Source organism: Mycetomoellerius zeteki, unplaced genomic scaffold, assembly GCF_001594055.1.
Source record: "Mycetomoellerius zeteki isolate Tzet28-1 unplaced genomic scaffold, Tzet1.0 scaffold389, whole genome shotgun sequence".
Lineage (NCBI taxonomy): Eukaryota > Metazoa > Arthropoda > Insecta > Hymenoptera > Formicidae > Mycetomoellerius > Mycetomoellerius zeteki.
The window spans coordinates 672568-697141 of NW_017257380.1; the positions used below are offsets into that span (position 1 = coordinate 672568).

The following is a 24574-nucleotide window of genomic DNA, read 5'->3' on the forward strand; positions in this document are numbered from 1 at the left end:
GCTACCATTATGGACGAGCATGTTGCAACGCTTATGCGTGCGCCGGTAAATGAGAACGATACTCTGGTTCACCAGCACATACGCGTGCCTGTCTATCGGTAAGCATTGGATGCTTACCGATTCGTAGCGGGCATCTTACACCGTGAAAACCGGATTCAGATCCGACTTGAACGAGCACGGCTAATGAGAAACTCTCTTTTACAAGATGTCTTCTCCGTGCAAGCTGCTCCAAGAATCTTGCTGGCTCCTACCAAGAACATAATTCACGAAAAGGGGATCGTCTCTTATTAGATGCCGGCTCGGAACATCCTGCGAATCGCTCTGATATATTTGGAACACGAGTTTAAAGTAGGCTATTAGGAGAGTGTTTTTATAATTTCAGATGTGTGTAGGAAATTTTCAAATAGTAGCAGTCCTGCTCGAAAAATTAGATATTTCTTACAGAAAAGTGAGATTTTGTCCATTTTATTGTAAAACTGTCTTAAATGAAATAACTAAAATTCAAGGAATTATTCAATAATTATTAAGAATTACATGTTTTCTAACAGCAAAAATAACCTTGTATAAAATATTGTTTTGTATAGATATTGTTTCTTTTTTAATAACTATATTCTTTTCAAATCTTTAAATATACAATTCCATTAAAAACTCGAAATAAAAAAACATATTAATTAAAATCTTTATTTTTTAAAAATACTGTCATAATAAACTATTTAACGTGCTTATTCCGTTTAACATTTGTTTGATTTCTATACTTACTTTTTTTTTTAGAAAATTGTGATTAAATTTGTATCCATAATGTTTTCAAATACGAAAATCGGAAAACAATCAATAATATCCCAGCAAATAAGCTGACGTTATTTATCGCCGCATTATTTTTATGTTAAAATGACGACAAATAATGTCAGCTTATTTGCTGGGAATGCTGGGATACGATATATTAGTAATAGTGATTTTAATTATGGTTTAAAAACAGGGTGATCGTTTACGTAAAAAAAAAAATCAGATGACTACTCCCTTAAATATGTGTATTTTACCTGATAGTGCGAAATATAGTCAGAAAAATTTAGTAACAATTGACGAGTGTACGATCGGTCTCGCGATACAGTCCTCTGCGATAAAGTCGTTGTCACGTCATGCCACGTGACACGCAGTTTCCTCGGATATATGCAAGTACACGTGAAAGGAAGCGGGAAATAGTCTCACGGCGAAACACAACCCACCTTCCCGTTTTCTTTAAAGCCACTGTTGAGCGCCAGTATGGACGGTAAACCAGTTTTAAACGCGTATGCACCATCGTACGTACATGCGTCTCCCAATATGCTCTTGCGACCATTTTGCGACCGTGGAAACTATCGTTGCGAACATTCTGTTGTAAAGTCACATACAAATAGAATCTGATAAAAATGGAGATTACGCGAACACAAATAGTATATTTAATTAGAAAAGCTAATTTCACAATTGCATTAAAAATATTATTAAGAAGAGAGAGAAACAGAGAAAAAGTTTTTTTTTCTTTAATTTAAATTAACTTATTAAGGACCAAGACAAATTTTTTTTTCTCAAAATTTAAAATCCTTTTAATAGCAAGCTACTGTGCCCTTAAGGAACCTACTTACTAAAAATTTCACATCCCAAAGTTGACCTATTTTTTTGGTCGAAAAATCGACCAGCGATTTTTAATGGGTTAAGTAAATAGGACTATCCTAATGTGTGTAATTATTATTATAGATATAACTTTATATTTTAATTAAAGATATATATACATATATATTATATTAGTATATATCATTTAATTATATTGAACATTATACTAATATAATGTTAAATTAAATAAATAATATAATGTGACGAAAGTGGATTATTCGGTTATTTTTTGGAGTCAAGATCACGTTAATTGATATTTAAGTACGGTTCTCTTTTATAATTATTTTCCGTAAATGAATTTAAGTTCGCGCATCTGCCAATCGGATAGCTATTGAGATCCATGAATCTTATTGTTCTTAGCGATTCTCGCGGAATTACGCAACTGACCTGAATTCACGATTTGCGTTTAAATCATGATGAAACTCGTCGTAATAAGATGCCGCGATGCGATGCAATGAACCACTATTGTGGTACGATATCGAGACATAACGGATTACTCGCAATGTCATAATCTAGAATATTTTACAGGAAGATATTTATAACTTGAACAAATTGTCGAGAAACTACAACGAACATACCTGAAAAGAAAACTGTTTTCACTGCAAATTCTACTGCTGTAAATTAAAGTATAACAACATCAAATAATATACTTATTAGGATAAACGATGAAAATGTGGATCTGATCGAAAAAGATTAAAAAATTGACTATGCAGTAAGGCGAGATCGATGGATAGGTTCAAAATATGCCCAATCCATTTTTGAATATAAAAATGATCCCAATACTATACATTACAATAAAACAAAAAATTAGCTAATGGAAATAGACGATGTTTCAACTTTCCTCGCTGAAGGTAATTAAAAATTGAAATGTACGTTATAATGACAAATACATCAATTTTTTTGTTATAATATTTTTAATGTTCTAATATAGAAAGATATTCTTGTAGAAATATTTCTACAAAGAAATTGACTTATATTTGTCATTATAACGTACGTTTTGGTTAATTTTATCCATTTTCAATGAGGAAAATTAGAAATATCGCAGTATTAGATCTTAATACTTTTGCACAATTTCGCAACGTGTGTAACTGATCTTGAAAAGCGAGGGGGGGTTTCGAAGTTATGAAGATTCGCTGGCGAATTTGCTTTGCGGCGGACCCTGTGGGGCGGCACCACGAGCTCGGCAATTAAGTGCAATTACGCTTCCTCCGGCTATCTGCCGGGCAGCGTTTTCGTCGTTGGCGAGGATACGGCACCAAGTAACCGCGAGTTTATGGCCTCGTTCGTCCGGTGCGAATCCGCCGGCGTGGCGCGGCGGGATCCGGCATAAAGCCGAGGATCGCGCGCGATGGATCTCTTCGTTTTTCTTGTTTATCCTCCGCTTTCTCAGCGGACGAGAAACGGCGGGAATCAGCAGACGGAAGCATTCGTTCAGCGGGCGTCACATGAAAGAGGAAAAGTCTCGCGAAGCCTCAAGTCCCTACGAACAAAATCTCACGCGGAAACCAACGATATCATGATAATCCAATGCCGGATAAATCTCCACAAGCCAACTGTTTTGTCGGCAACGGGAAGCGCTTGACAGCGAGACAAAAGCAGGAACCTAGTCTTTCTCGCGTCTCAATCTGAATTGGTCGCGCTTGAACGCGCGAAACGACAATGGCCTGAGGACTATATCTTTTTCTCGCGACTACTGCAGCATATTTTTCACTTAACCAACGATAGTCGATCATTAGAATCTCATAAAGAATCATGCAAAGACCGTTTTATGCCAAGATTCAGCCGTCACGTAGGTGCTCTTTCACACCTCCATTTACGGTCCATAGATGTAAGAAATAAATAACAGCGTGAAAAGTACCACTTTAAATTGCATGTAAAGTCTAGCTAGAAAATAATAGAAATCAACAATCAAGCCTCACAATAAAGTCCATTGTATCAATGAAGCGTGGAGAGAAGTTGAGTCAAGCATTTAAATGTAGGGCATCATAAGAAATCAAATTTCTATACACACGTAAGCGCGCGTGCACACACATATTAGCAATATTATTTTTAATTGTAGAAAAATCGTGGAGTTTGTTCTTCGACTATACTGAAAGAAAAAGTGATTATAATTATCATAATTTAAATATAATTTATAATCATTTTTGGGACAACTGTTATAGTTTGCTATATATTTATAGATGTTTTATAGTTGCAATATAGTTAATTGTGCTATTAATAATAGTCACATACGCTATTTAAAAATCTTTATTTTTTCTAAAAATTTTTATTTTTTTAAACATTTTTGGGTTATTATTATCATGTAAATAGCAAGTAAATTTAAGAGAAAATAGTTATATTAATTACTATAATTGTGATTGCATTTATTAAATAAAAATGTTTATTTTACTATTTATCTTGATATTTTACTATATTAATATTTGAAATTATAATTTACCTATAACATAATTTTTTCATATTTGAGAAAACTGTATATTGTTATTATTATTATTATTATAGCAGTAATAACCATAAAAATGGAGCTAACCATAATTATTTTATCATACAATTATGATCACAAATACCAAATTTTTCTCTCAGTGTAAATTCCGCCTTTCGCATTCAGTATTATACAAAAAGTCTTTCAAGCTTCCAAACATTCTTTTGGAAATCCCTGTCAGATTGCTGCTTTATATTATTATATATTAGTATTATATAATAACGAAAGTTCTTTCTGCCAAAACGAGAGTCACGCCCGGCAATTCCGTTCGCAAAAGTGAGAACCGCAAATTTTCTCGCGGATCGACCTCAAAAACCACGGATGAGCGTCACTCTCTGGATCGGTGCTGCGACAGGCTTTCGCGGTCGTAAAATTCTACGCGTCATATACGAGCGTACGAGCGGTTACCGATTCGCCACGGTTTGCAGATCGCGTGGACGAGACCCGCAACCACAACTTCGACGGATCTTTCATGACGAAAAGAGCTGGGATCAATGACATCTCCTCGCGGTTCAACTCCGTGATGCAACTTCACCTGCAGGCATCCTCGAACGATACCGATTCTTTGTACAGTTAAATCTCAACTGAACTGTAAAATAAATTAGACAGAACTCTATTGATTCATAATAATCTTGGCTTATGGATCTGATAATGGAAGCAACTAGTAACCTGACAATTCATATTTTTTTCTTTGTTTGTTTTAGAAATCCTGTAACAGGATCTGGCTACAAGCGATTTTATCAAAGTTTTGCCAGAGGAAAAGATGTATGTGCTCTTTAAATTCTTTGGAGTCTCATTCTAAAGAATGAAAATTGAGCCAGTCTTGAAAAAGTTCAATTTTCAATCTTTTAATAAGATTTCACCTTTCAGAATGAGATTTACTCTGAAAGTTTTAAGAGTACTGTCTCCCTGTATACGTACTGTCTCATTTTGTAACCTTAATTAAAATTATAGAGGTAGTATATGTATAGATACTCTTTAAAGCTTTTAGAGTGACTTGTCACTCTGAAAAATGAAATTTCATTTTTAAGGATTGAAAATTGAGTCTTTTTCAAGACTGGCTTAATTTTCATTCTTATAATGAAATTCCACTCAAAAGAATTTAGAGAATTTTCTCTCTCATGGATTTTAACAAAATTATTCGTGGCCAGACTCTGTTACACGGTAACTCTCTAGTTTGTTCTAAAATTAACTTCGTTCACTGTGAATAATTAGAAATTGTCATTGTTAACGCATACATATGCATTACGATACTACTCATAAACTCGCGAACTTCATAAAAGTTTAAGAGTCCTTCGCTACGCAGATATGAGTTACTCGTTTGTACCACCTACATCGCGCGTCGTCAAAGATAACACTGGTCTCCGCGATTCTTTCGCGAGGCGTATGCTGTTCATCCTTGATTTGAAGCCCAAAGATGAAAGCCACGCATTACACGCGATGATCTCTCGACAAGATAAGAGATGCATCCTATTCTTTAGAGCGTCATACATCCCTCATGATGTATGCGTTTCGCCGGTGGGTGTCCAAGAGTGCTCTCCACGGTAATACGCCCTGCCAACGGAAGACAGTCAGAACTCGAGGCTATCGTGGAAGATTGCAGTCTTTATTAGCCGCGGAATAACCGACATTTTGCGAGTTTCCTTTTTTCGACCGACCGACCGGACAAAGCAGATAGAAGTCCCGCGGCAATACTACGGCTTCCAAGCAACAGCGTAGAATCCACAAAAATGCGTAAATAACTCTACTTGTCTTTGTTACTCTCAAGTTGCTTTTTCCTCTATACTAACTTTATATTTTTATTATTTATCGTGCATATAAAAAAAACAGATAATATATTCGACCCAAAATTATTTATAATGTTAACCTACAATACACATGCCCTGTTCGTTGAAGTCTATATCGACGATTTACGTCACAAAAGCTTAATCGCTCCGAGATAGGGTGTGTTCCGATATACACTGCCAGTACTGGCAGTACTGAAAAATTGTTCTGCTATTACTACTCAGCGACAGCGTCTAGTTCCCTCAATGACGTCATAAATGGTAACCATATTGCCACTGCGACTACTGCGGTTTTCGAGATGAGATAGTCACAGTGCAATATGGCGTCGCTTAAAGAAGCACAACGCGTGGAAATATTCATCCGATCTAGAAAATAAAAAAAATATATAAATTATATTTAAGTGCACAAGATGCATGTACATTTTACAGAAAATGACTCTTAAATTCCACATCTGAATATTTATTAATTGTGTCCATATAATTTTTAACACGAGGTCGAACTGCTTGAATTGATGATTCCATAATTAATTTATCTTCTTCGGAAGAACTATCGCTGCTGCTTTTGTTCAAAATTCATTGACAATTTAATGCGTTTATCCATGGCGTCTGTTTACACTACTGCCAGTCTATTGCAAAGCCGTTCCGAAATACGACGTTACAATAGTGCTGGCAGTACCACAGTAATTTTGGAATGGCTGTGGCAGTATACTATTGTGATGTCATGGTGATTGCACTACCAGTAAAAAGAGAACACACCTATAATGTAACAGAGAATGCATTCCGCCAGAAATGGCATCGTAATTTAATTACATATAACATGCTTATACAAGTTGGAAACGCACAACAAATATTTTGCGTATTATGCGAAATGTTAATTGAAGCCAACGTTGCTAAATTATTGCAAGTAAGTTTCATTCTGCAATTATTCTATCGGAATGGTTTAGTTCAATATGAATCAGATTTATATGCCTTTACAATCTCATAATTTCTCTCGTATTATTTTAATCAATGTTAGAATTATAAATCCATTTTTAAGTCAAACGCACGTAAATCAATACTCGTTCCAGCAAAAGCAGCACGAGCTATTGTCTAAACAACAATGTGATTGTTATCGACATTCGATATACCAAACGCAATCATACTGGGTCAATAGGATATCAACGTATGTCGACTAAACCATTTCGAAATACGTATAACATGTGTTCTCGTTTGTATCATACGCAAGATTGTACTTTGACGTATTCAATTTTGATATTCTCCGAGCAAGTCGATGTTTTTTAAAATTGTGAGAAAGCTTGAGATAAAAGTGTAAATTTTATTTACGCTTCTGTGATAACCGGGCGGTTATCCATTTACAACATGAATATATCACGTCAGACTCTCCCACGCGAACACGAGTGCTCGTCGCTCGAGTCCAACGAGTCCCGGCATAACGACGAACTCTCGATATCGATAAAATGATAATTCCGTTGTTCGTCGACCGGAAGGCAACGGCGCGCCGGTCGGCGAAGCATCGTGAGAGAAAGAGCTCACGACTTCGCCACGGCTCTTTTCGAGAGGGTAACACTTGAGGAACGGTACATAGCCGAAGGGTAACGCTCGCTTCCACTGCCGCCGCTGCAGCGAAAAAGAGAAACCGGGAGGGAATGAGGATCGGGCAACAGAGGCCGCAGAAACTGAATCTGCCTACTGTTCTCTTATTGGATCCTGTTCCAACCGCGAACCGCATCGGCACCGCAAATGCCAACAAAAAAGAACTTGCGCGCCCGCGGACGCGCAGATCGGCGAATCGCCATTAAGTCCTCGGCGAGAAACTTCATTATGCAAACGCGCAGTTTCTATCCTCCAACTCTGTTCTCTCCACTTATCTGAAGGAGGGCCCCCCTTAATTACGATATCATATAACGATGCGTCCATAAAAAAATCTTACTGTTGAAAAAGAATTGTATGAGAGAATCTGACTTTCTTAATAATTAATTGCTACATGCGCTTTTTTTTTAATGCGAGAAAAAAGTAAAGGCTGACATTTGATATTTTTGCTACAAAATTAAACGTCAAGTTTTTGATATAACTTATATAGAGACGTTATAACAAAATCTGGACATGATTTTATCAAAATTCTACGATATATAAAAAAATATACATATACTTCTTCCTTCTATATATTATCTGACTATAATTTATACTGTCTCACTCTATAACTTACATTAAGATTACAGAGTGAGAGTCTCACTTAGAGTACGTGAGACAGTATAAATAAAAGAGATATAATATATATACAGACAGAAAGTATATACACATATCTTTCTCTTTCGTATGATTTTGACAAAATCGTTCGTGATTGAACTCCATTATAGGGTCTCTAGATATATTTAAAGTAGAAAAAATTATGCTTTAATGCTAGTACATGTCATAAATTTTATAATGAAAATATGTTTCTGAATTAGAATTACAGTTTTGATTTATCTTTATTTATCAAAATTAAATATAAAAAAAATTGCTTATAAAATTATAATTTGATCTTTTTCGAAATACACGAGCCAAATTAAATATATGCATAAATTCATGAAACTAAAATTTAGAAAGAAATAACATTTCGATACTAGTACGTTATAAATTTATTAATAAAAAATATATGCTTGAATTAGAATTACAATATTACTTCTCTTCTACATTTTTATAATTAGATTCTTGTGTGTGTGTGTGTGTGTGTGTGTGTGTGTGTGTGTGTGTGTGTGTGTGTGTGTGTGTGAAAGATTGCTTATATAAAATTATAATTCCATCATTTTCAAAGTGTACGCGTCGTATGCATTATTATTCACGTGCAGAATTAATATACATAACTGTAGATTTACCATAAATTGTAAATCCTGAAAAGAAAGAATCCTTCTCTCTCTGCATTAAAAGAGATAGAACGTTATCCGTTTACATCGTATTCAGTCACAACGATCGGAATCGCACGGCTGACTTCTCGACAAATTACTTCGTGCAGCCGGAAGGCGTGTTTTAGATTATGGTAATATGGCTCTCAATTTCGAATCGGGCAACTGTTAAATCACTGCGAGGAAACGAAATTCTAATTTATAGTCATTAGATAATAATTTATTGAGTTTAGAACAATCTCTCTTGCATGGAAATAAAGAACCTTTGAGAGAAAGTGCAAACAACAACGTCGCCCTAAATCGTTAGAGACGTTCAGTTAAAACTCAGTTCGGAGAAATTTATTTTACTTCCGCAACACACTTGGGTACTATTCTGATAAACACATCACGTTAATAGAATCCACTAAAGTGAATAAAACGCGAATTTGATAAACGCTAAAGTGCAATTAGCTTGTTCAATTAGTGTGTTATACAGAGTGATAAAAAAAAGTTTGGCCACAAAATTTTGTGTTTATCATTACATAATAACATATTATTAAATCATTAGGAACATATTTATAAAAGCAAAATCTGAAGTATTAATTATATCTTATTAAATACTAAAAACAATAATTAACTGAAAATGGCCACCTTTGATAAAAAAAATGGCAAGCTTCGATAAAAACTTTAGAGCGAGCGCTCCGAGAATGCATCAACGATGGCCACATATTTTTCTATGAATAAATTCTAGACAGTCAATAGAGCAGTTTTCATTTCATCTGCCAATGTAAAAATTTTTTAATGCAAAATCTTTTCGGTATTTAATGAGATGTAACTCTGACACTCCAGAGTTTATTTTTTTTTTTTTAATATGCATTACGTGCATTACTACATATTAGTGATTTGATAAAAACAAAAAATTGTGACCAAACTTTTTTTGTCACCCTCTATCAGCGCTTACTTTTTTACTTCTCGACAATGAATTCTTTCTAAGTTTTTAAGATGCTTATTGAGATGCTTACCTTAAAAAAACCTTTTTAAAAAAAGAAAAAATATACAAGTGCATAAAAATTGGAATACATTCTTCTTAATAAAAAACGGATATGAAATAAATGTAATTAGCCAAGTATTTCATTACGCAAGACACATAAGATAGACTGGAAGTGATTAAATTTGTCAATATATTAATATAAAATTGTCAATGGATTATAGTGAAGAAAAAACTCGGCGTGCCCAAAATAGGATTAGTCTCTTAATTGATCAATTTTTTAATTATTGAGTCTTTTTAGCATTAAGAATTTTCATGTATATGGAGTGGCATTAAAAAATATTGTCCAGTTACTTTATTTACATATAAACGATGTGTAAAGGAACAGATCAGGTATCCTACGATGTTTACGTGTAGACGCCCAATGTTGGATCCCGTTAGGCCGTCGTATGCGTTCATCCGCGACTAGAAAAAAATCCGCGTGATTACACGTGCGCGCACGCGGCAATGCGCGTCGCGCATAATGAAGGAGCGGATATCGTCTCTGAGACGCGACGCGACGCGGATGCGACAGGACGCGACGCAAACGGCCGTTACATCATTTATCTTGCGGAAATCGTAGGACTCGTATCGAAATAGCCAACGCCACATGTCCCATCCGTGCGTGTCCCATGCGTGTAACGGCGTGTGCGGCCACGGTGTCGCGATCTCATGCTCGCGAGACACGTAGGTGCTGGTCGCGTGCGTAAGACGTGCGTGCGGAAGTATGAATATCGTATCGGCAATTTCAGGAGGAAATTGACGAGGAAGCGACGGACAAACTGTATTACCGTAAGGTATTATCGTGCACGATAAAGATAATTTATTTAAAATACACTATAACAAGGAGACTTTGAATAGTCTCGTGGGATGGGATTAAAAGTTACGCTTCGACGTATACGGTTATTGCAGTAAGAAATTTTGCTCGCACTTGCTCGTCATCGTGCGCGCACTTTGATTGAACAGCAGTTTACGTCAAAGGTATCAAATGCATAATTATATACAGGGTATTTTAAATATAATAACCTCTTTCTCTAAAATAAATAAATGAAGAAGGTCAGATTCGGTCAAATGGATCGTGATGCTTAATAATATTTCTACGTGAATGTTTACAATTTCCAGTTCGAGCAAACTGCGCACCGATTATCTGTCAGTTATGAAATATAATCCAAACTAAAGCTGGAGTACGTAATATATCATAAATTAAATCGACGAGGAATTTAATATTACTGACGCTAATGAGCATCTTTAAAATACTATAAAGAATTTATTGCAAAAAATATCTCAACTGGAATTCAAGTCTTATAGATTTTTCCCTCATTCCATGACGAGCCTTTTTTTAAACATCATAGAAGATAAACTAACGACAGCTAAAATAAAATAACTACTCTCTAAATTCTTTGGAGTGGAATTTCATTCTAAAGAGTGAAAATTAAGCCAATCCTGAAAAAGAGTGGCTCAATGTTTAATCTTTAAGAGTGAAATTTCACCCTTCAGAGTAAGATTCACTATAAAAAGTTTAGAAGGTAATAAGCTATTAAATTTTAGATTTCTTTAAAGATACAGATAGCAATTTCCTAGAATTGCGTAAAAAATACGCGCATCTAAGATTATCTCTCAGGACTCTGTACAATTTTATCCTCATAAGTCAGTTAGCAGCATATTTTTGCATCTTTGAAACATCCAGTACATGAATATGTTATATTCCGCCCGTCTTCGTGGACGCGACGCCTGATAATGAATCTCGGTGGAGAAAAGCTGCTGCCTTTATGACGTTCTAGTCGATTAAACACGATGTAATCGCAACTGCCCGCCGGCAGACGCGCGTTTCCTGCGTCTCTCTTCGTGTCGGATTGGCGACGGCGACGTAATCCAATTTGATAGTGACGGCATCTTCGCGCGATCCCGTCCTCTCAGTGTCATCCTTTTCTATTGCTCGTTGTGTCGTAGACTTTTACATAGAGATGACCAAAGAGCCAATATGGCGACTTGGGACACAGGACTGTGCCGCCTTTTGAATGTTTCGTTTTGCTTGGTAACTCCATTTATTAATTCATTAATTTTATGAACTTCGCAGTGCATTCTTTTAATCGTTCGAATGGTCTCTCGGTCTTTTTGGTTCGCTTTTTTCCAAATTCCGAGAAATAGCATGATCTGCAGCTTCCACTTGTGCCATCGTTGTGCTACATAAAATCCTTTAATTAGTATGATTCTGTAACTACACTAAAACGTTCAATAAAAGTTTCATAGAGACAATTTAATTTAACGTTTTGGATCGATCGTTGCATTTTTCCTCTTTTTCTCTTACAAAAAGACTCGAATTTTTGGAGAAATTTTGACGCAACGTTAGTTTCCTGTTTGACGATAAGAATATTGGAAAAACCCTGTTAGATTTAAACATCCCCCATCGTCACTCGCGCACGTTAATGGCGTATAGCGCAGCCATAATAAACACGTGGATGTTAATGAGATACGGTCGTAATTTATAGGACGCTGTATAAGTCGCGGCGGTATGCGAAAATGATGCTAGGCGTGGCAACCGAAGACGCGGGCTCGGAGTGATCGTGAACGGGAATCCTGAACGTAGAATGATAAGACTCTCCACGAATAGTTCGGATTCGCACGTGTACTCGCTGCGTTATAGTCGCCGGGATGGCACTCATTTAAAATAGAACGAAAGTGACGTCTCGATGCTATCATCCGAGGTAGTTTCACTTAAAGCGGCTCTATCGCCAATTTTACGTAACGATACGTGCATTCCAATTCGAATTATGAGACTATTTTGAGTACTATTCTGGATTTATTTACGATGCAAAAGAGGACTAATAATATGTTGCTGTTTGAATTCTTAAATATTTATAACACGTTATAAATATTTCTAATACGTATAAGAAGTCTTGTTAAATCAGAAACGAACAAAATCGTTTATCGAAAAAAATGAAGCGCAAAATATTCTAAAAACGTGACTTTTACGAGTAATTGTTCACTCGGCACAGTTTCACGAGCGAAATAAAAAAGCCTGATGAAAGTGATACGTATGCACCTACAAAAGCACGGTGCATAAAGAGGTACATCAAAGATAACAATTCACAATACCGTCCGAATCATAACGGGCATAATGCGTCGAGGAAAAGATCGCGAAGATTATTATGTGAAGCGCCCGTTCTCCAGGTTGTAGCCATTCTGCCGTTTCGAACAGCAACTAAATGAACAAGATTTATCATTTGTTAATGTCACGTTGATAGTCTAGAAACGCCGTTGTGTTAACTGGGTCGTGTGACGTGAGCGCGTTACTCCAAATTGACTGGCTAAATGTGTCACGCGCAAATCGGACGGTGATAAGCACGATAAATCACACTAGCGGAAGTGCAACGCTGACATTGTCAGCTAGACACGCTTCGACCTTCGAATATATATGTGCAATTGCAATCGCGTAAATAATTCACTCCGAATCGATATCTGCCGGCGGCGAAAACCAAACAACATCAGAAGTGGTTTCATTGAGAGAATGTGAAAAGAACAGTCTCGATCATATAAATGATAAAATTATTACGCAGAAGTAATCGCCTTTGAATACATCGAGATAGTAGTCGTAATTTATTTCTAAACGTGGCCGACAAATTACGAAAGAAGTACTTGCAAGTACTTACAGAATAAATAAAGAACGCCATAATTAAAGTCTAGAAATTGTCTTCTTGGATATAATCTGTTTTATTTTTCAGTTTCACTTTTAAACTGGGACATAAAGTTACTCCCGCAAGAACTACAAAGTACTAAAGTCGTTATTCTCGGTGAAGAAACACCGTGCAATTTTTCTTATCGTCCTTATCTGTGATTTATGATTCGTGGTTATCGAAATGTCGTATCGAAATCGCTTTGCCATTCTTAAAAAGAAGATATACCTCCAACCGATGTAAATATGAGAAAAAGAACCCGCTGCATGGAGATGAGAAAACAAGATGTACCGCAAGTTCGTCGAGAATGATAGCCGGTCAAGGCTGCTGCTTGGACAGTCTGACCTCATGCCACGAGGCCACGGCGGTATATTTACCACCTGGAAGTGTTTAGAAGGGGTTTCTCATCCGCGTTTTCTAATGGTCTATTATTGGACGGGGTCTTATTGAAGAGGATGCTTTAGCGAGGACCGCCGTGCCTGTCGCGTGAAAATTATGGGATGGAGAGCATAACAATGGTACATAAAACACGCGGCAACAAATTATCTTGAGTCGTCGTAACTTTGATTTGCGTTTTAATCTTTTCAATACAAATTATATATATTGTAATTAAGGTATCACTCAAAATTGAAGGGACCGCACGTAAGATCATAATTAATTTTCGTCTCCAAAAAGTATTTTAAAATAAACGAGTTTTTAATTATGTAATATAATATCGCTCCTTTCAAAACACAACTCAAAAAATTAAGTATCTCAAAAAGAGAAAAAAATTTTTCAATTTAATTTGGAAAATTATTGACTAATTATATATAAAATAATATCTGCAAAAAGAATATATTCTTAAAATGATCAAATGTTTTTATCATTTTCGTTTCATATAATTCTTTAAAAAAAATAATTCTTTTTGAGTTGTGACGATTTGACGATTTTTTTATATTTATAAAGTTAATTCACTTTTAATCTTTACTTAACTCATTTCTAGTAATAATTAGTAATCACGTTTTTTGAGTTGTGTCACTTGAAGTAAGAGCGATGTCATACTTTATTCTGATTTTCACATTTATTTCTTAAAACAACAGTACAATGCAATACCAAAAATAAACTATAATAACAAAAATATAGTAATATATAATTTTTCAAGTAAACAAGTTAAACATTATATTTATAGTACTTTACTCTCACTTCGGTTTCAATTTTTTATGTGAGTTGTGCGCAAAAGATCCAAAGAACACTAAACACAGAGAAAACCTTTCAAAGAGACCGCCATACGGAATCGATACCGAACGACGGCGGCGCTCTGAGTTTCACGTCACGCCAATTATGTAACCACTGCATATGCTGCGTAATACTTTATCTTCACCTGCATTTTTATCCAATCGCGAAAGAAAATAATTGTATCCGTGTGAGAATACGCGCGCTCTAAATCGCGAGTGTCGGTATTTGTGACGTTTGTACCAAGTAAAGTACTTGAGTCCTCAAGTGAGCAGCATCGAACAACATCTACTGGCCCAATGATTGCAGCCATCTGTTTGCCAGCACAAAAGCCTCGCGCATGCGTGAAAGAGTGAGCCAGCAGTGGTATAGATACGACAGATTTTAAGAGTATTAGAATCTTAGAAATCTTAGCAACGCTTCTAGTTTTTTCTTACACAGATATTTATTAGTTGCAGAATTCTTGCGGAATTAATATCGAAGAAAATAAGATAGATAAGAGTTAATTACAAACGTATACTATACTTTGATTGATATCTACAGCGGAAAAGTATGAAATGCCGCAAACGCGACTGCACAGAATTAATTTAAATTCGCAGTGCGATTCTTCAAATGCTTGTAACAATAAAAAAGAATTAGATCAGAAGGTTATCGCCCCATCGTAATTTGCAACGCGAATAAGAACGAGATTCAGTCTGTACAATTCCGATTGTCTGACTATTATCAGCCAGTAGAAAGTATTCACTTTCTATTGCCATTTAAGAATAAGTGCGCAAAGATCTCGAAGGTATTTTGTATTTGCTGAACAACGTACGATCAATATTTCTTTATTAATATCTGTTTTCACTAATATTAACTTTAATTTTAGTTCAATTTATCCTTCCTCTTTTTCTAATTTTATAGCCGGTATTGGTTCTTATATTTACGACCGTCTTAAGTATAGTCTTAAGATGTCATAAACCAATGACGGATTAATATCTTAAGACATTACTTCAAATGATCTTGAAACAAGAATGGTCTGTGAATACCGGTCTAAGAATTAGATAAAGATGTAAGTTGAACCGAGATTGTGGGGCCTGTTCCTGTAGCTCTTAACGACTGTATAAACTGTAGTGTTACGGTGTAATTGCGCAGGTTTTGTACATGGTAAAAAAAACTGCGCAAAGATAGTGTAACACCACAGGTAGAGTCGTTAATAAGAGTTACAGAATAAGTCCCTAAAAGTTAATCTATAATACATTGATGGAAACGCATTAAATAAATTGTTAATAAAAATTGACGACAAAACTGAACGTTTTCAAACGACAAATGTGAAATTGCATAGCGTGAGCAACGGCGTATCGAGCATCAACTGGTAAATCCAACTTCGTACAATTACGACACTCATCGCTCAAAGTATTCCTGGAACTTCACGACTACCTCGATGAAGCAATCAGAACCGCATAGCGGCGAATTCACGCACGCTGATGTGCAAAAGTTGACGCGCGCGCGCCATCAATTACGTTGTTACTCATTCCGCTCTGACGCGAACACGCGTAAAAGACAGAAACGCTAACGTTACACCGCGGGACGCGATCGCTTCCACCGTGCGATCATACTGAACCTTGTTAACCTTGACATTTTGAGCAACTCTCTTGCCGCGCGTTTATTTTAGAAAGGCAGAACGATAAAACGATGGACCGTCCCATGACGAATTCCTACCCTGCGGGTCGATAAACGATACTATTGAGTATATGATGCGATTACTTCTATCATCATCTATTTATGTACAGACTCTCCTAGAAACATTACCGCTCTTTTCAACAGCATATTCTTAAGTTGACGTGTGTGACTGTTTTCTCTCGATGACAAACATTCTCTCTAAATTTTAATCAGTGGATAATCACTGATATCAGTATCAAGTATGCCACTGGTAATCAGTGAATGAAATGTGAGATTCCTAACTAACCTTGTTTTAGTGCATAAATTTTAGTGCAAATATCAATATTTTAATTATTTAATGCTCAAACTTTCTTTTTTGGTTGAACTTCACTGATTATCCAGTGCCAAGTATGCCACTGGGTATTCACTGATTCAGATTTAGAGAATTTTATTCATTCTTCCTCATAACTTCTAAATCTTTCGCGTTAAATTTTCCGATACTTTTATTGAAGTAAAATTAGCTAAAGAGATTTCAATTTTTAAACTTGAAACTTAATTAGCTAAAATCTCTTTACTTTTAATAACTTGAAAATCGCTTAGACTTCCGCAACTTTATTTACAGAAAAAATTTTCACAAAATTTGTTCTTTTTTTAGATTTCTGATCTAATTTTTAATTATTGTTACAGTCCTTGTAATGTCAATATTTTTAATATAAAAAATAAAATATTTTATCGCGTTTTTTCCTATAACATTAATTATTTTCGAAAGAACAAAAGTTATTACGTTTGATAATTGCTTGGATAATTATCTTAGTTTCATATATTTGATGAAATATCTTTTTATTTTGCGGTCTTTAATAAAAAAAATACTTTAACAAAGAAACAAATTTTTATAAAATTTAAGACCAATGGAGATCGCGCAGATTTAATTAGGAATTGGTCAGTGAAATGCAATCACGGATAATCAACTCGAGCATCGAATCGAGAGCACTGTTCACCACGAGATATGTTAATCTCTGGACGAAGATATTCCGGAAGAAGAAGAAACCGTTAGCTTCAGAGGTTAGTGGGTCTCTCGGTTTCTCATGAATTAATTCGGCCACTCCCCTAATTATCTCACGCGTTGTATTTTTTTATCGGTCCGAGGGAGATCTTTTCTCAGAGGACCGTGCGCACTTTCCCCGGACACTCTTACGTAACAATACACGCTCGTGTTACACTTCGCGTGTCTCCATTCCCGCGGCACTACGCGATCGCACGACCGTGATAAGAACGTGATTCTTCCCAGTCGAACAGACCCTAAGTATCCATCGTTTCAAGTATATTGTGTATCCCACCGAATGATTGCACAAATTGCAAATTACTTCCGAGCGTTCTTACCGTCTTGAAATAGATTTGCGGTATAAGACTTATCCGGAGAGGGAGCAACTCAATTTATATTTTTACTTCTCTAAATATAGAAAAATTGCTAATTTTTGCGGTTTCAAATTGCTATCGTTTATAAAATTGACGTGCATTTCATTTAGACAGGTATTATATAAACTCTTTTATTATAAAGTTATTTATTATTAATATAAACTCTTCACATTCGATGTCATACTTCCTTAAAAATTGCTTTAATCCGTGCCGCAATAGAAACTTTTATATATAATTATTGATTTCATAAATTTGAAATCTTCATAGAGTATCCGTTGCAATTCTTTCTTTTTTTTTTAACATTGGATAATTCTAGAATCTTACTTTACTGTGGTGCAAAGTTACTCCTGCCGGTGCAATTTAATCCCGTCCTGCGGTAACGTGAAACGGCAAATATACAAGTAATATGATCGTGCGTTGAAAAACGACATTATAGCGACTGGCTGGTCGTTTTCGAATGGCATGCGCAAATTCTTAAAATCCCTCCTTTCGATACTTTCGTTGCGACGGGTTAATTTCTTCTATACACACGGAAAGCCGGAAGGATCAGCTTGACGGCGGTGTTAACGAGTCGACGCGTCGAGGAAGAGACATCGTAACGGGATGTAACGGTCGTGACTTTGTCCCGCGTGCTCGCGATGATCCCCGAGGATATTTCCTCGATCAGTCAGCGTGTACAAAGCGTGGCCCGACGTGATTGCGGTATCTCCAATGCAGATCCTAACGAGCTACCTATTGCAAACCGACGAACCCCCTTGGACTTCGTACTTCGTCCGATATGCCGACGTGGTGAACGATCAGCGGGGAATGTCACACTTCAATTGGCCAGCGGGCGGCAGCAATTATCACGTACTTAGGACCGGCTGCTTCCCGTACATCAAGTATCACTGCAGCAAGCGACCGATGCAGGACCTCAATGGCGAGGACAGATTCTTCAAGGCGATCAAGATATTGAACCTTGGTAAGTTGCAAGAGTAGCCGGACGCTCGTGAAAAGGAATCCGCGTTCGGAAAGGTGGCCTTGTTCATTTACGCCGTTTGGATGCGATAAACCGGCGAGCTCGTAAATCCTATAATTACCGTGAACACGAGATGTCATGGAATACTCGATATTAATTCTAACGAGATTCTTGGAGTGCTTTTTAAAATCTATAAAGGTTACTACTTTAATTGAAATGCAGAGACGTACAGTGACAAAAAAATACTAAATTTTAATAAATATTTGTTTGAATAGTTCTAAGCAAATATATATATATATATATATTTACTAAATGTTAATATATGTTTATTTAAAAAAGACATAATTAACTTAATTTAACTATCGGTTTTTTATTGAATACATATATTTATTTACTATAACTAAATATTTAGTACTACTCGAAGAACTATATATTAAAATTTAATAATTTTTTTAGTGTATCGATTATTTTTAACTCGTTGATGATTAAAAATAAAGGAAAAGGTTCGAAAAATTTAGTTCAGTTAAATTTAATTAAATTCTTATAAGAGCGGAATTCTTATTTTCCTTTTTTAATCTTGATTAAAAAATCCAATCTTGATTAAAAGTTGAAATTAAAGTTTTTAATATCGTAACAAATTATATATATAACTATACATATATAACAGCATCATAAAAATCTTAAAAAAAAATATCGACTACACACACAAATTCGTGAAGAAATTCTTTTGCCAAGATTGGGAGTTCCGAGACTGTGTGAGACACTGTAAATTCACAGCTACCACCGCTTGATTAATTGAATTCAGTCTGTATCTAAAGCAATGATCGGAACAAGGCGTCGTAACACAGACCATGGTCTTATTCGGTTTAATTTCCGACATACGAGAAGGAACGTGGGACGACGAGCACGTTGTCCTTCCATGGCCAATGTCTTGTCTCATTGAGTGTTCTACCGATCTGGAATTAGCCATGGCGAACGGGTTCAGCAATGCGACGACTTGATAATCCCCCTTTCTAACTTTTTGTCTCCTTACATTTGTTCAATGTACCAGGTATTCCTACTCTGATGTATGGACTGGCCGCGACGCAGCTTATCCGACACCGCGAGATCGTGAAGACGCCTCGGGGTGACGTGACGATCTATTTCTTGCTACCAGAGGACAAAGGTTCGCAGTACTAAGACTTGCACCCTACAACGCTAATCTGCGTCGGGTCTCGCATCGTGGCCTTCCTTGGAGATGACATTAACGGTAACGAAATACAGAGTTGTACCGATGACTGTTGCTTCTTTTTTCAATTCCTCCTTATTTCTCGTTATTTCATCGAGTTCTCAAGTACAAAACGAAAAGAGAATCGTGCAGCGCAAGAAACTCCCAACCGTCTGAACATTCTGCTTATCCATAACAGATGCGACCACCAAAGTTAACTGATTGTGAGAAAATGAAGAAGCTGAAAATAGCGATTCTGAATAGTGTCATTTTTCCTTGCAAAAGAATACAGTAGAAATTTATCCAATGGCTCGATACGACAAAGTTAAGGAGTTAAGATGTTAATAAGCGGCTAAATCTTGCAACAGACTTTTTTTCTTTTACTTTCATAATCATTTTATGTGAAATATATTTTTGGGAGGTTTTAAAACATATTATATGGTGAATCTCTAAATACAATCGTAAATAAAAATGAGCTAACAATGAAAGTCAAGGTTTGCTTCATTATAAAATTATTATAAAAGCTAGTTTTTTTATTTATCTTTTTGACTCAATAGATAGCGCATGCTAGTCATAGCTCCTCATCCATCAGTCAATTAGAATAGCGAAGGCTTTCATCAACGGCGACGCCAGTCACGTATATGAATCCGCAGGCTATCGCGATAGTCTCGTGTCAGGCTTTAGAGGATCTAAACGTGAGCTCTTTAGAAACTTCAACGACGCGCCGATAATGCGAGGTCTCGTTAATGAGGATGGCCGCCGGCGATTCATGCGTGAAACAAGGTGCGAACGCACATATAGTTAGAACGGTTTTCTAATCGACTAGTACCGTGTTCCTCCCTGCGATCCAATGATGCATTAATGACTCGGCCAAGTAGTTCTCCGCTCTGCACCTATTACCGTGGAAGACGTGTGCGTACTATGAAAACTTCCGTTGCCGACCATTGGCGTTGAAATTCGAGATTTACGAGCGCACATGACCAATATGATATATAATAATTTGTATTGACCCTTTTAGGATCGGTAGCCAAGATTTTGTTAAGGAGGCCAAATTAGAATTGAGACTTTTGAATCCCGGAAAGGAGAAGGATAGTCTGAATGGATATGCAAGGAATGGATTATTGGACTTGGTGTTTTGTTTTATATTATTATTTTAATTAATTACTGGCGGGTAAATCACAAAATCACACATATTTATTTTGCTAATTTACTTTATTTTCCTTTTAAAATTATAAACTGATTCTTCGAACTGAGAAAACTTAAATTTATAACACTTATAGCCGTCTTGGATTCTTAAAAAATCTTTCTATAACTTTCTCCTTTAATTCTTTTTTTTTTTTTCTAAAATTAATTTTTTACAAAACTCGTTAAACATATTCTGTTTAAGCAGTTTTAATTATTTTTGCTCTTTAAAAGTTAAGGAGCCTTTCCCCTGGGTCGTAGATGTATTTTTAAAATCTTATAGCTTTTCCTGAATGTGAGATGTTATCATTCATTATTTCATTGTATTTCTTGCCTCAAAATATAACTTTCAGTACCACATAATGGCTGTCCCATCCTGTAAAGATTAATTAAAATTGATGCAATGCACGTGTGTTATGATCAACGAACTCATGTGTACATCTTAATTCGAATTGACAGATACCAGATAGCACATTGTCACTTTAGATCATTTCTGAAAGATGCGCTCCAACAGTCGCACAGATTCGATAAATTGTGAATTATTCACAAGCTTTGGCAACGTGCGACATAATGTTAAAAATAACTTGCTTTAAACTTGGTAAAGAATCTTATAAGTATATCTGTAATTCGCATTCTTCTTAGACTTACAATTACTTTTTACAAAGATAAAATATATTTCTAAATTTATAAACTCCTTATATTTCTGCACTTAAAAATTATTCTAACTATATAGATTTATTTTTATATTCTTGCAACTCTCTTTCTCTTATTTTCATTAAATATATATCAAACACAAACCTATCTCACTTTATAAGTTCCAAAAGTGTACAGTTCACAGAAAACAGACCCTATATTTACATCTCTTTTTTAATCGAACGTCTTACAATCGTTTTCTGTTTTATAAACATTAGAGAAAGAGAGAGGAGATTAAAAGAAAACTTTAAACTTTCTATCATATTTTATTACATTTTTTTTATACCTATCATTATATAATTTTACGCTTCATTAATTTTACTTCAATTTTTTCGAGCTTGAGATAATAAAATACTTTGAAACTGTAAATATCACGAGATTTTATGTACAATAGTTGCAAGTATAACTAACGATCTGTCAACTATTAATACATGATTACCGTTCAAACATTAATAATGAGTTATCGCGGTAGTTTCTACAACCGTATCGAATCTGGAAACGAAACGCGGTGAAAGTAAATGGAGAAAATCAGCAATGACCTGCGATTTTTTACTAACATTGCTAACAGGTTAAAAGCGTTATCAACAGGTGCCGTGATATTTGGATCTTACGGAACCGGTGACAAGTAAAAATTCGTTAGCAAACCGTCAAGTTATGCAATGATATCTCGGGTCTTTTCCGCAACATTTGTAATTACACTGGAAAGTTTCCGTCGTTTCGAATGTAAATGACGCTTCCGTCGGTGACACGCGCACAGCGCACGCACTTCTCCGAATAGTCATTTATCACTTACCGATTATATCGATAAACAAATAAAAAGTCGGGTTAAAAAAAGTATTAATTAGCAGCTGACTTTCACATTTTAACATACTTTCACCGATTCGTACTCTTGCATCCTGTCATGAACGACGTCTTCGATTTTCTTATTGCCTTTTCGGGACACGCAACAATATTCTCGTCTTTCATTAATGAGGTGTAATCCGAGCAGTATTGCGAGAGAGCGAAAAACATAACGATCGTGTACATTGTGTTATTTTCCTTCGAAGTATAAAAGAGTAGCTTTATCGTAAAAACAATTAAGAAACATGAAACGTGGAACTGTTTCGTGGTACGAAATATCTACTTAGGTGTGTATATGCAAGATTCTTATTTGTAACGATATTTTCAAGTATCTAGTAAACTCTGCGTAAGATTCTGCTCGAATTCATAAAACCTCACAGGATTGGTTGGATTTCACTGATAACGACAACAGTTCTGTCGCAGCTCGTTTATGCATACATTCGCAATCTTTACGAACTCTTGCTCGAAAAATGAAATATCAATTGAAAAATATTAAGCGAAACAATTTTAACGAAAAGTCAATTTTCAAAGTCTCTTGTACCGATTAACTTTTATCTCACTGATCAAGTCCCACCAGTGCATTCAAGCATGACGATTATCAGTTGATTCAATTCGCGGAATTACTCGAGTGTTCAACGCTCATTAAATTTGGTATCTAACAGATAACGAGATTTTCTAGAACGGTTTAAAGTTTTATAGCGACAGATCGGTTGGGTGCACTCTCGGAGTTCCTCGCTCCAGGTGATGTCCTCGAGTAGGAGGATGATTGGAACGAAAGACGAAGAAGAGAAAAAGAGAAGGATAGGGGAAGGTGGGAATTTTACGAAGCTCGTTAGGAACGTTGTGAAGGGCTAGTTATGCTGATTAGATCGAGTTTACATATCGAGAATGTGCAACTACACATATTAATGGTATCATCTCGGCGCGTGTAAGGAGCGTGTGTTTCTGCCGGGTATGCCGACCGGCGCCGTAAAAGTCGCAGGTTGAAAAGAACGGCTTCTCGTTTTTGCAAGACAGGATGATGGCGATAACGAAAACAGGGTTTAACCCTTGGTGAACGCCTTGCTACGCCAATGCAGTCGCTAAATAACATCGTGTAACGACGAAAGGCAGAATAATTGATAGGAACGAAGGAGACTCGATTGCAACGTATTATTTTCTGCGATTTCGCTTCCTGCACGCCCGTTATCATTTCTAATCTAGAGCGACATTGTAAATGTTGGAACGGATTTTATGCAATTGTTAGATTTAAAATGTCCGTAATATTAAATAACGCCTTAAATTTTAAGCTGTTAAATGTTTATCTTGAATTTAATTTAAGATCTATATTTTAAAAATATAGGAAATCTCCGCTAATCAAATAAGCAACATTAAATTTTTTTCTATTTTTCTCGTAAAAAATAATTGTATTTTTAAATATTATTATGACAAGTCCACTTTGTTATTACAGTACGCGCAGTAATTAAATTGTCTACAATATCCAAAAATATCTAAATAAAAAAAAGAATTACATATAAAAAATAATTTAGATTGTTTTGTATAAACATTTTATATAATAATTAGTCTTTTCGCTATCAATTCTACTACTTTCGAAAATTCATATGCTTCTTTGCTGGATTTAATGCATAAGCAGCTCATGTGTTATACAATTCCATGTTCGAAGCGAACGAGAGAAATTCTCGGAGCGACATATATTTGCATCACACGCAATTAATTTCGTGCGAGACTTCACAAGCGTGCTACATTTGCATGTTCCGATCGTGGTGCTATTCTAAAGATAGTGTCTGCTCGTAACCAGGAACCCACAGCGATATCAAACGCTTCAATAGGTTTCGATCGCCCCGGCGACGTCGACACGTAAAATTTGCGAGACAAAAACTGTGAAAGCCATCACGTATTGTGAATATAAAACAGTCGTGTTTTAAAGAGTGATTAAAGTAAGTAACTGGTTTT

The 24574-nt window shown here is 35.8% G+C and overlaps 2 protein-coding genes across 3 annotated transcripts in view; one reads left to right on the forward strand and one right to left on the reverse strand.

Moving 5' to 3' along the window:
- Cad99C (cadherin 99C) overlaps positions 1-24574 on the reverse strand; it is a 132713-nt gene that overhangs the window by 83948 nt on the left and 24191 nt on the right. The gene's annotated exons all lie outside the window — the stretch shown is intronic.
- LOC108726114 (uncharacterized protein C15orf61 homolog) lies at positions 14703-20209 on the forward strand. The gene is made up of 4 exons (XM_018453498.1): positions 14703-15036; positions 17230-17387; positions 18459-18702; positions 19751-20209. Exons 2-4 carry the CDS (start codon positions 17274-17276, stop codon positions 19876-19878), a joined length of 486 nt encoding a protein of 161 aa, XP_018309000.1. The 5' UTR covers positions 14703-15036; positions 17230-17273; the 3' UTR covers positions 19879-20209.

What these genes read in the sequence shown, in the direction of transcription:
- LOC108726114 (XM_018453498.1), top strand. Translation starts at nt 17,274, where the DNA reads ATGCAATCACGGATAATCAACTCGAGCATCGAATCGAGAGCACTGTTC. An exon ending in AGAAACCGTTAGCTTCAGAG is followed by an intron (nt 17,388 to 18,458) that starts GTTAGTGGGTCT and finishes TCTCCAATGCAG; the next exon opens with ATCCTAACGAGCTACCTATT. An exon ending in GATCAAGATATTGAACCTTG is followed by an intron (nt 18,703 to 19,750) that starts GTAAGTTGCAAG and finishes TCAATGTACCAG; the next exon opens with GTATTCCTACTCTGATGTAT.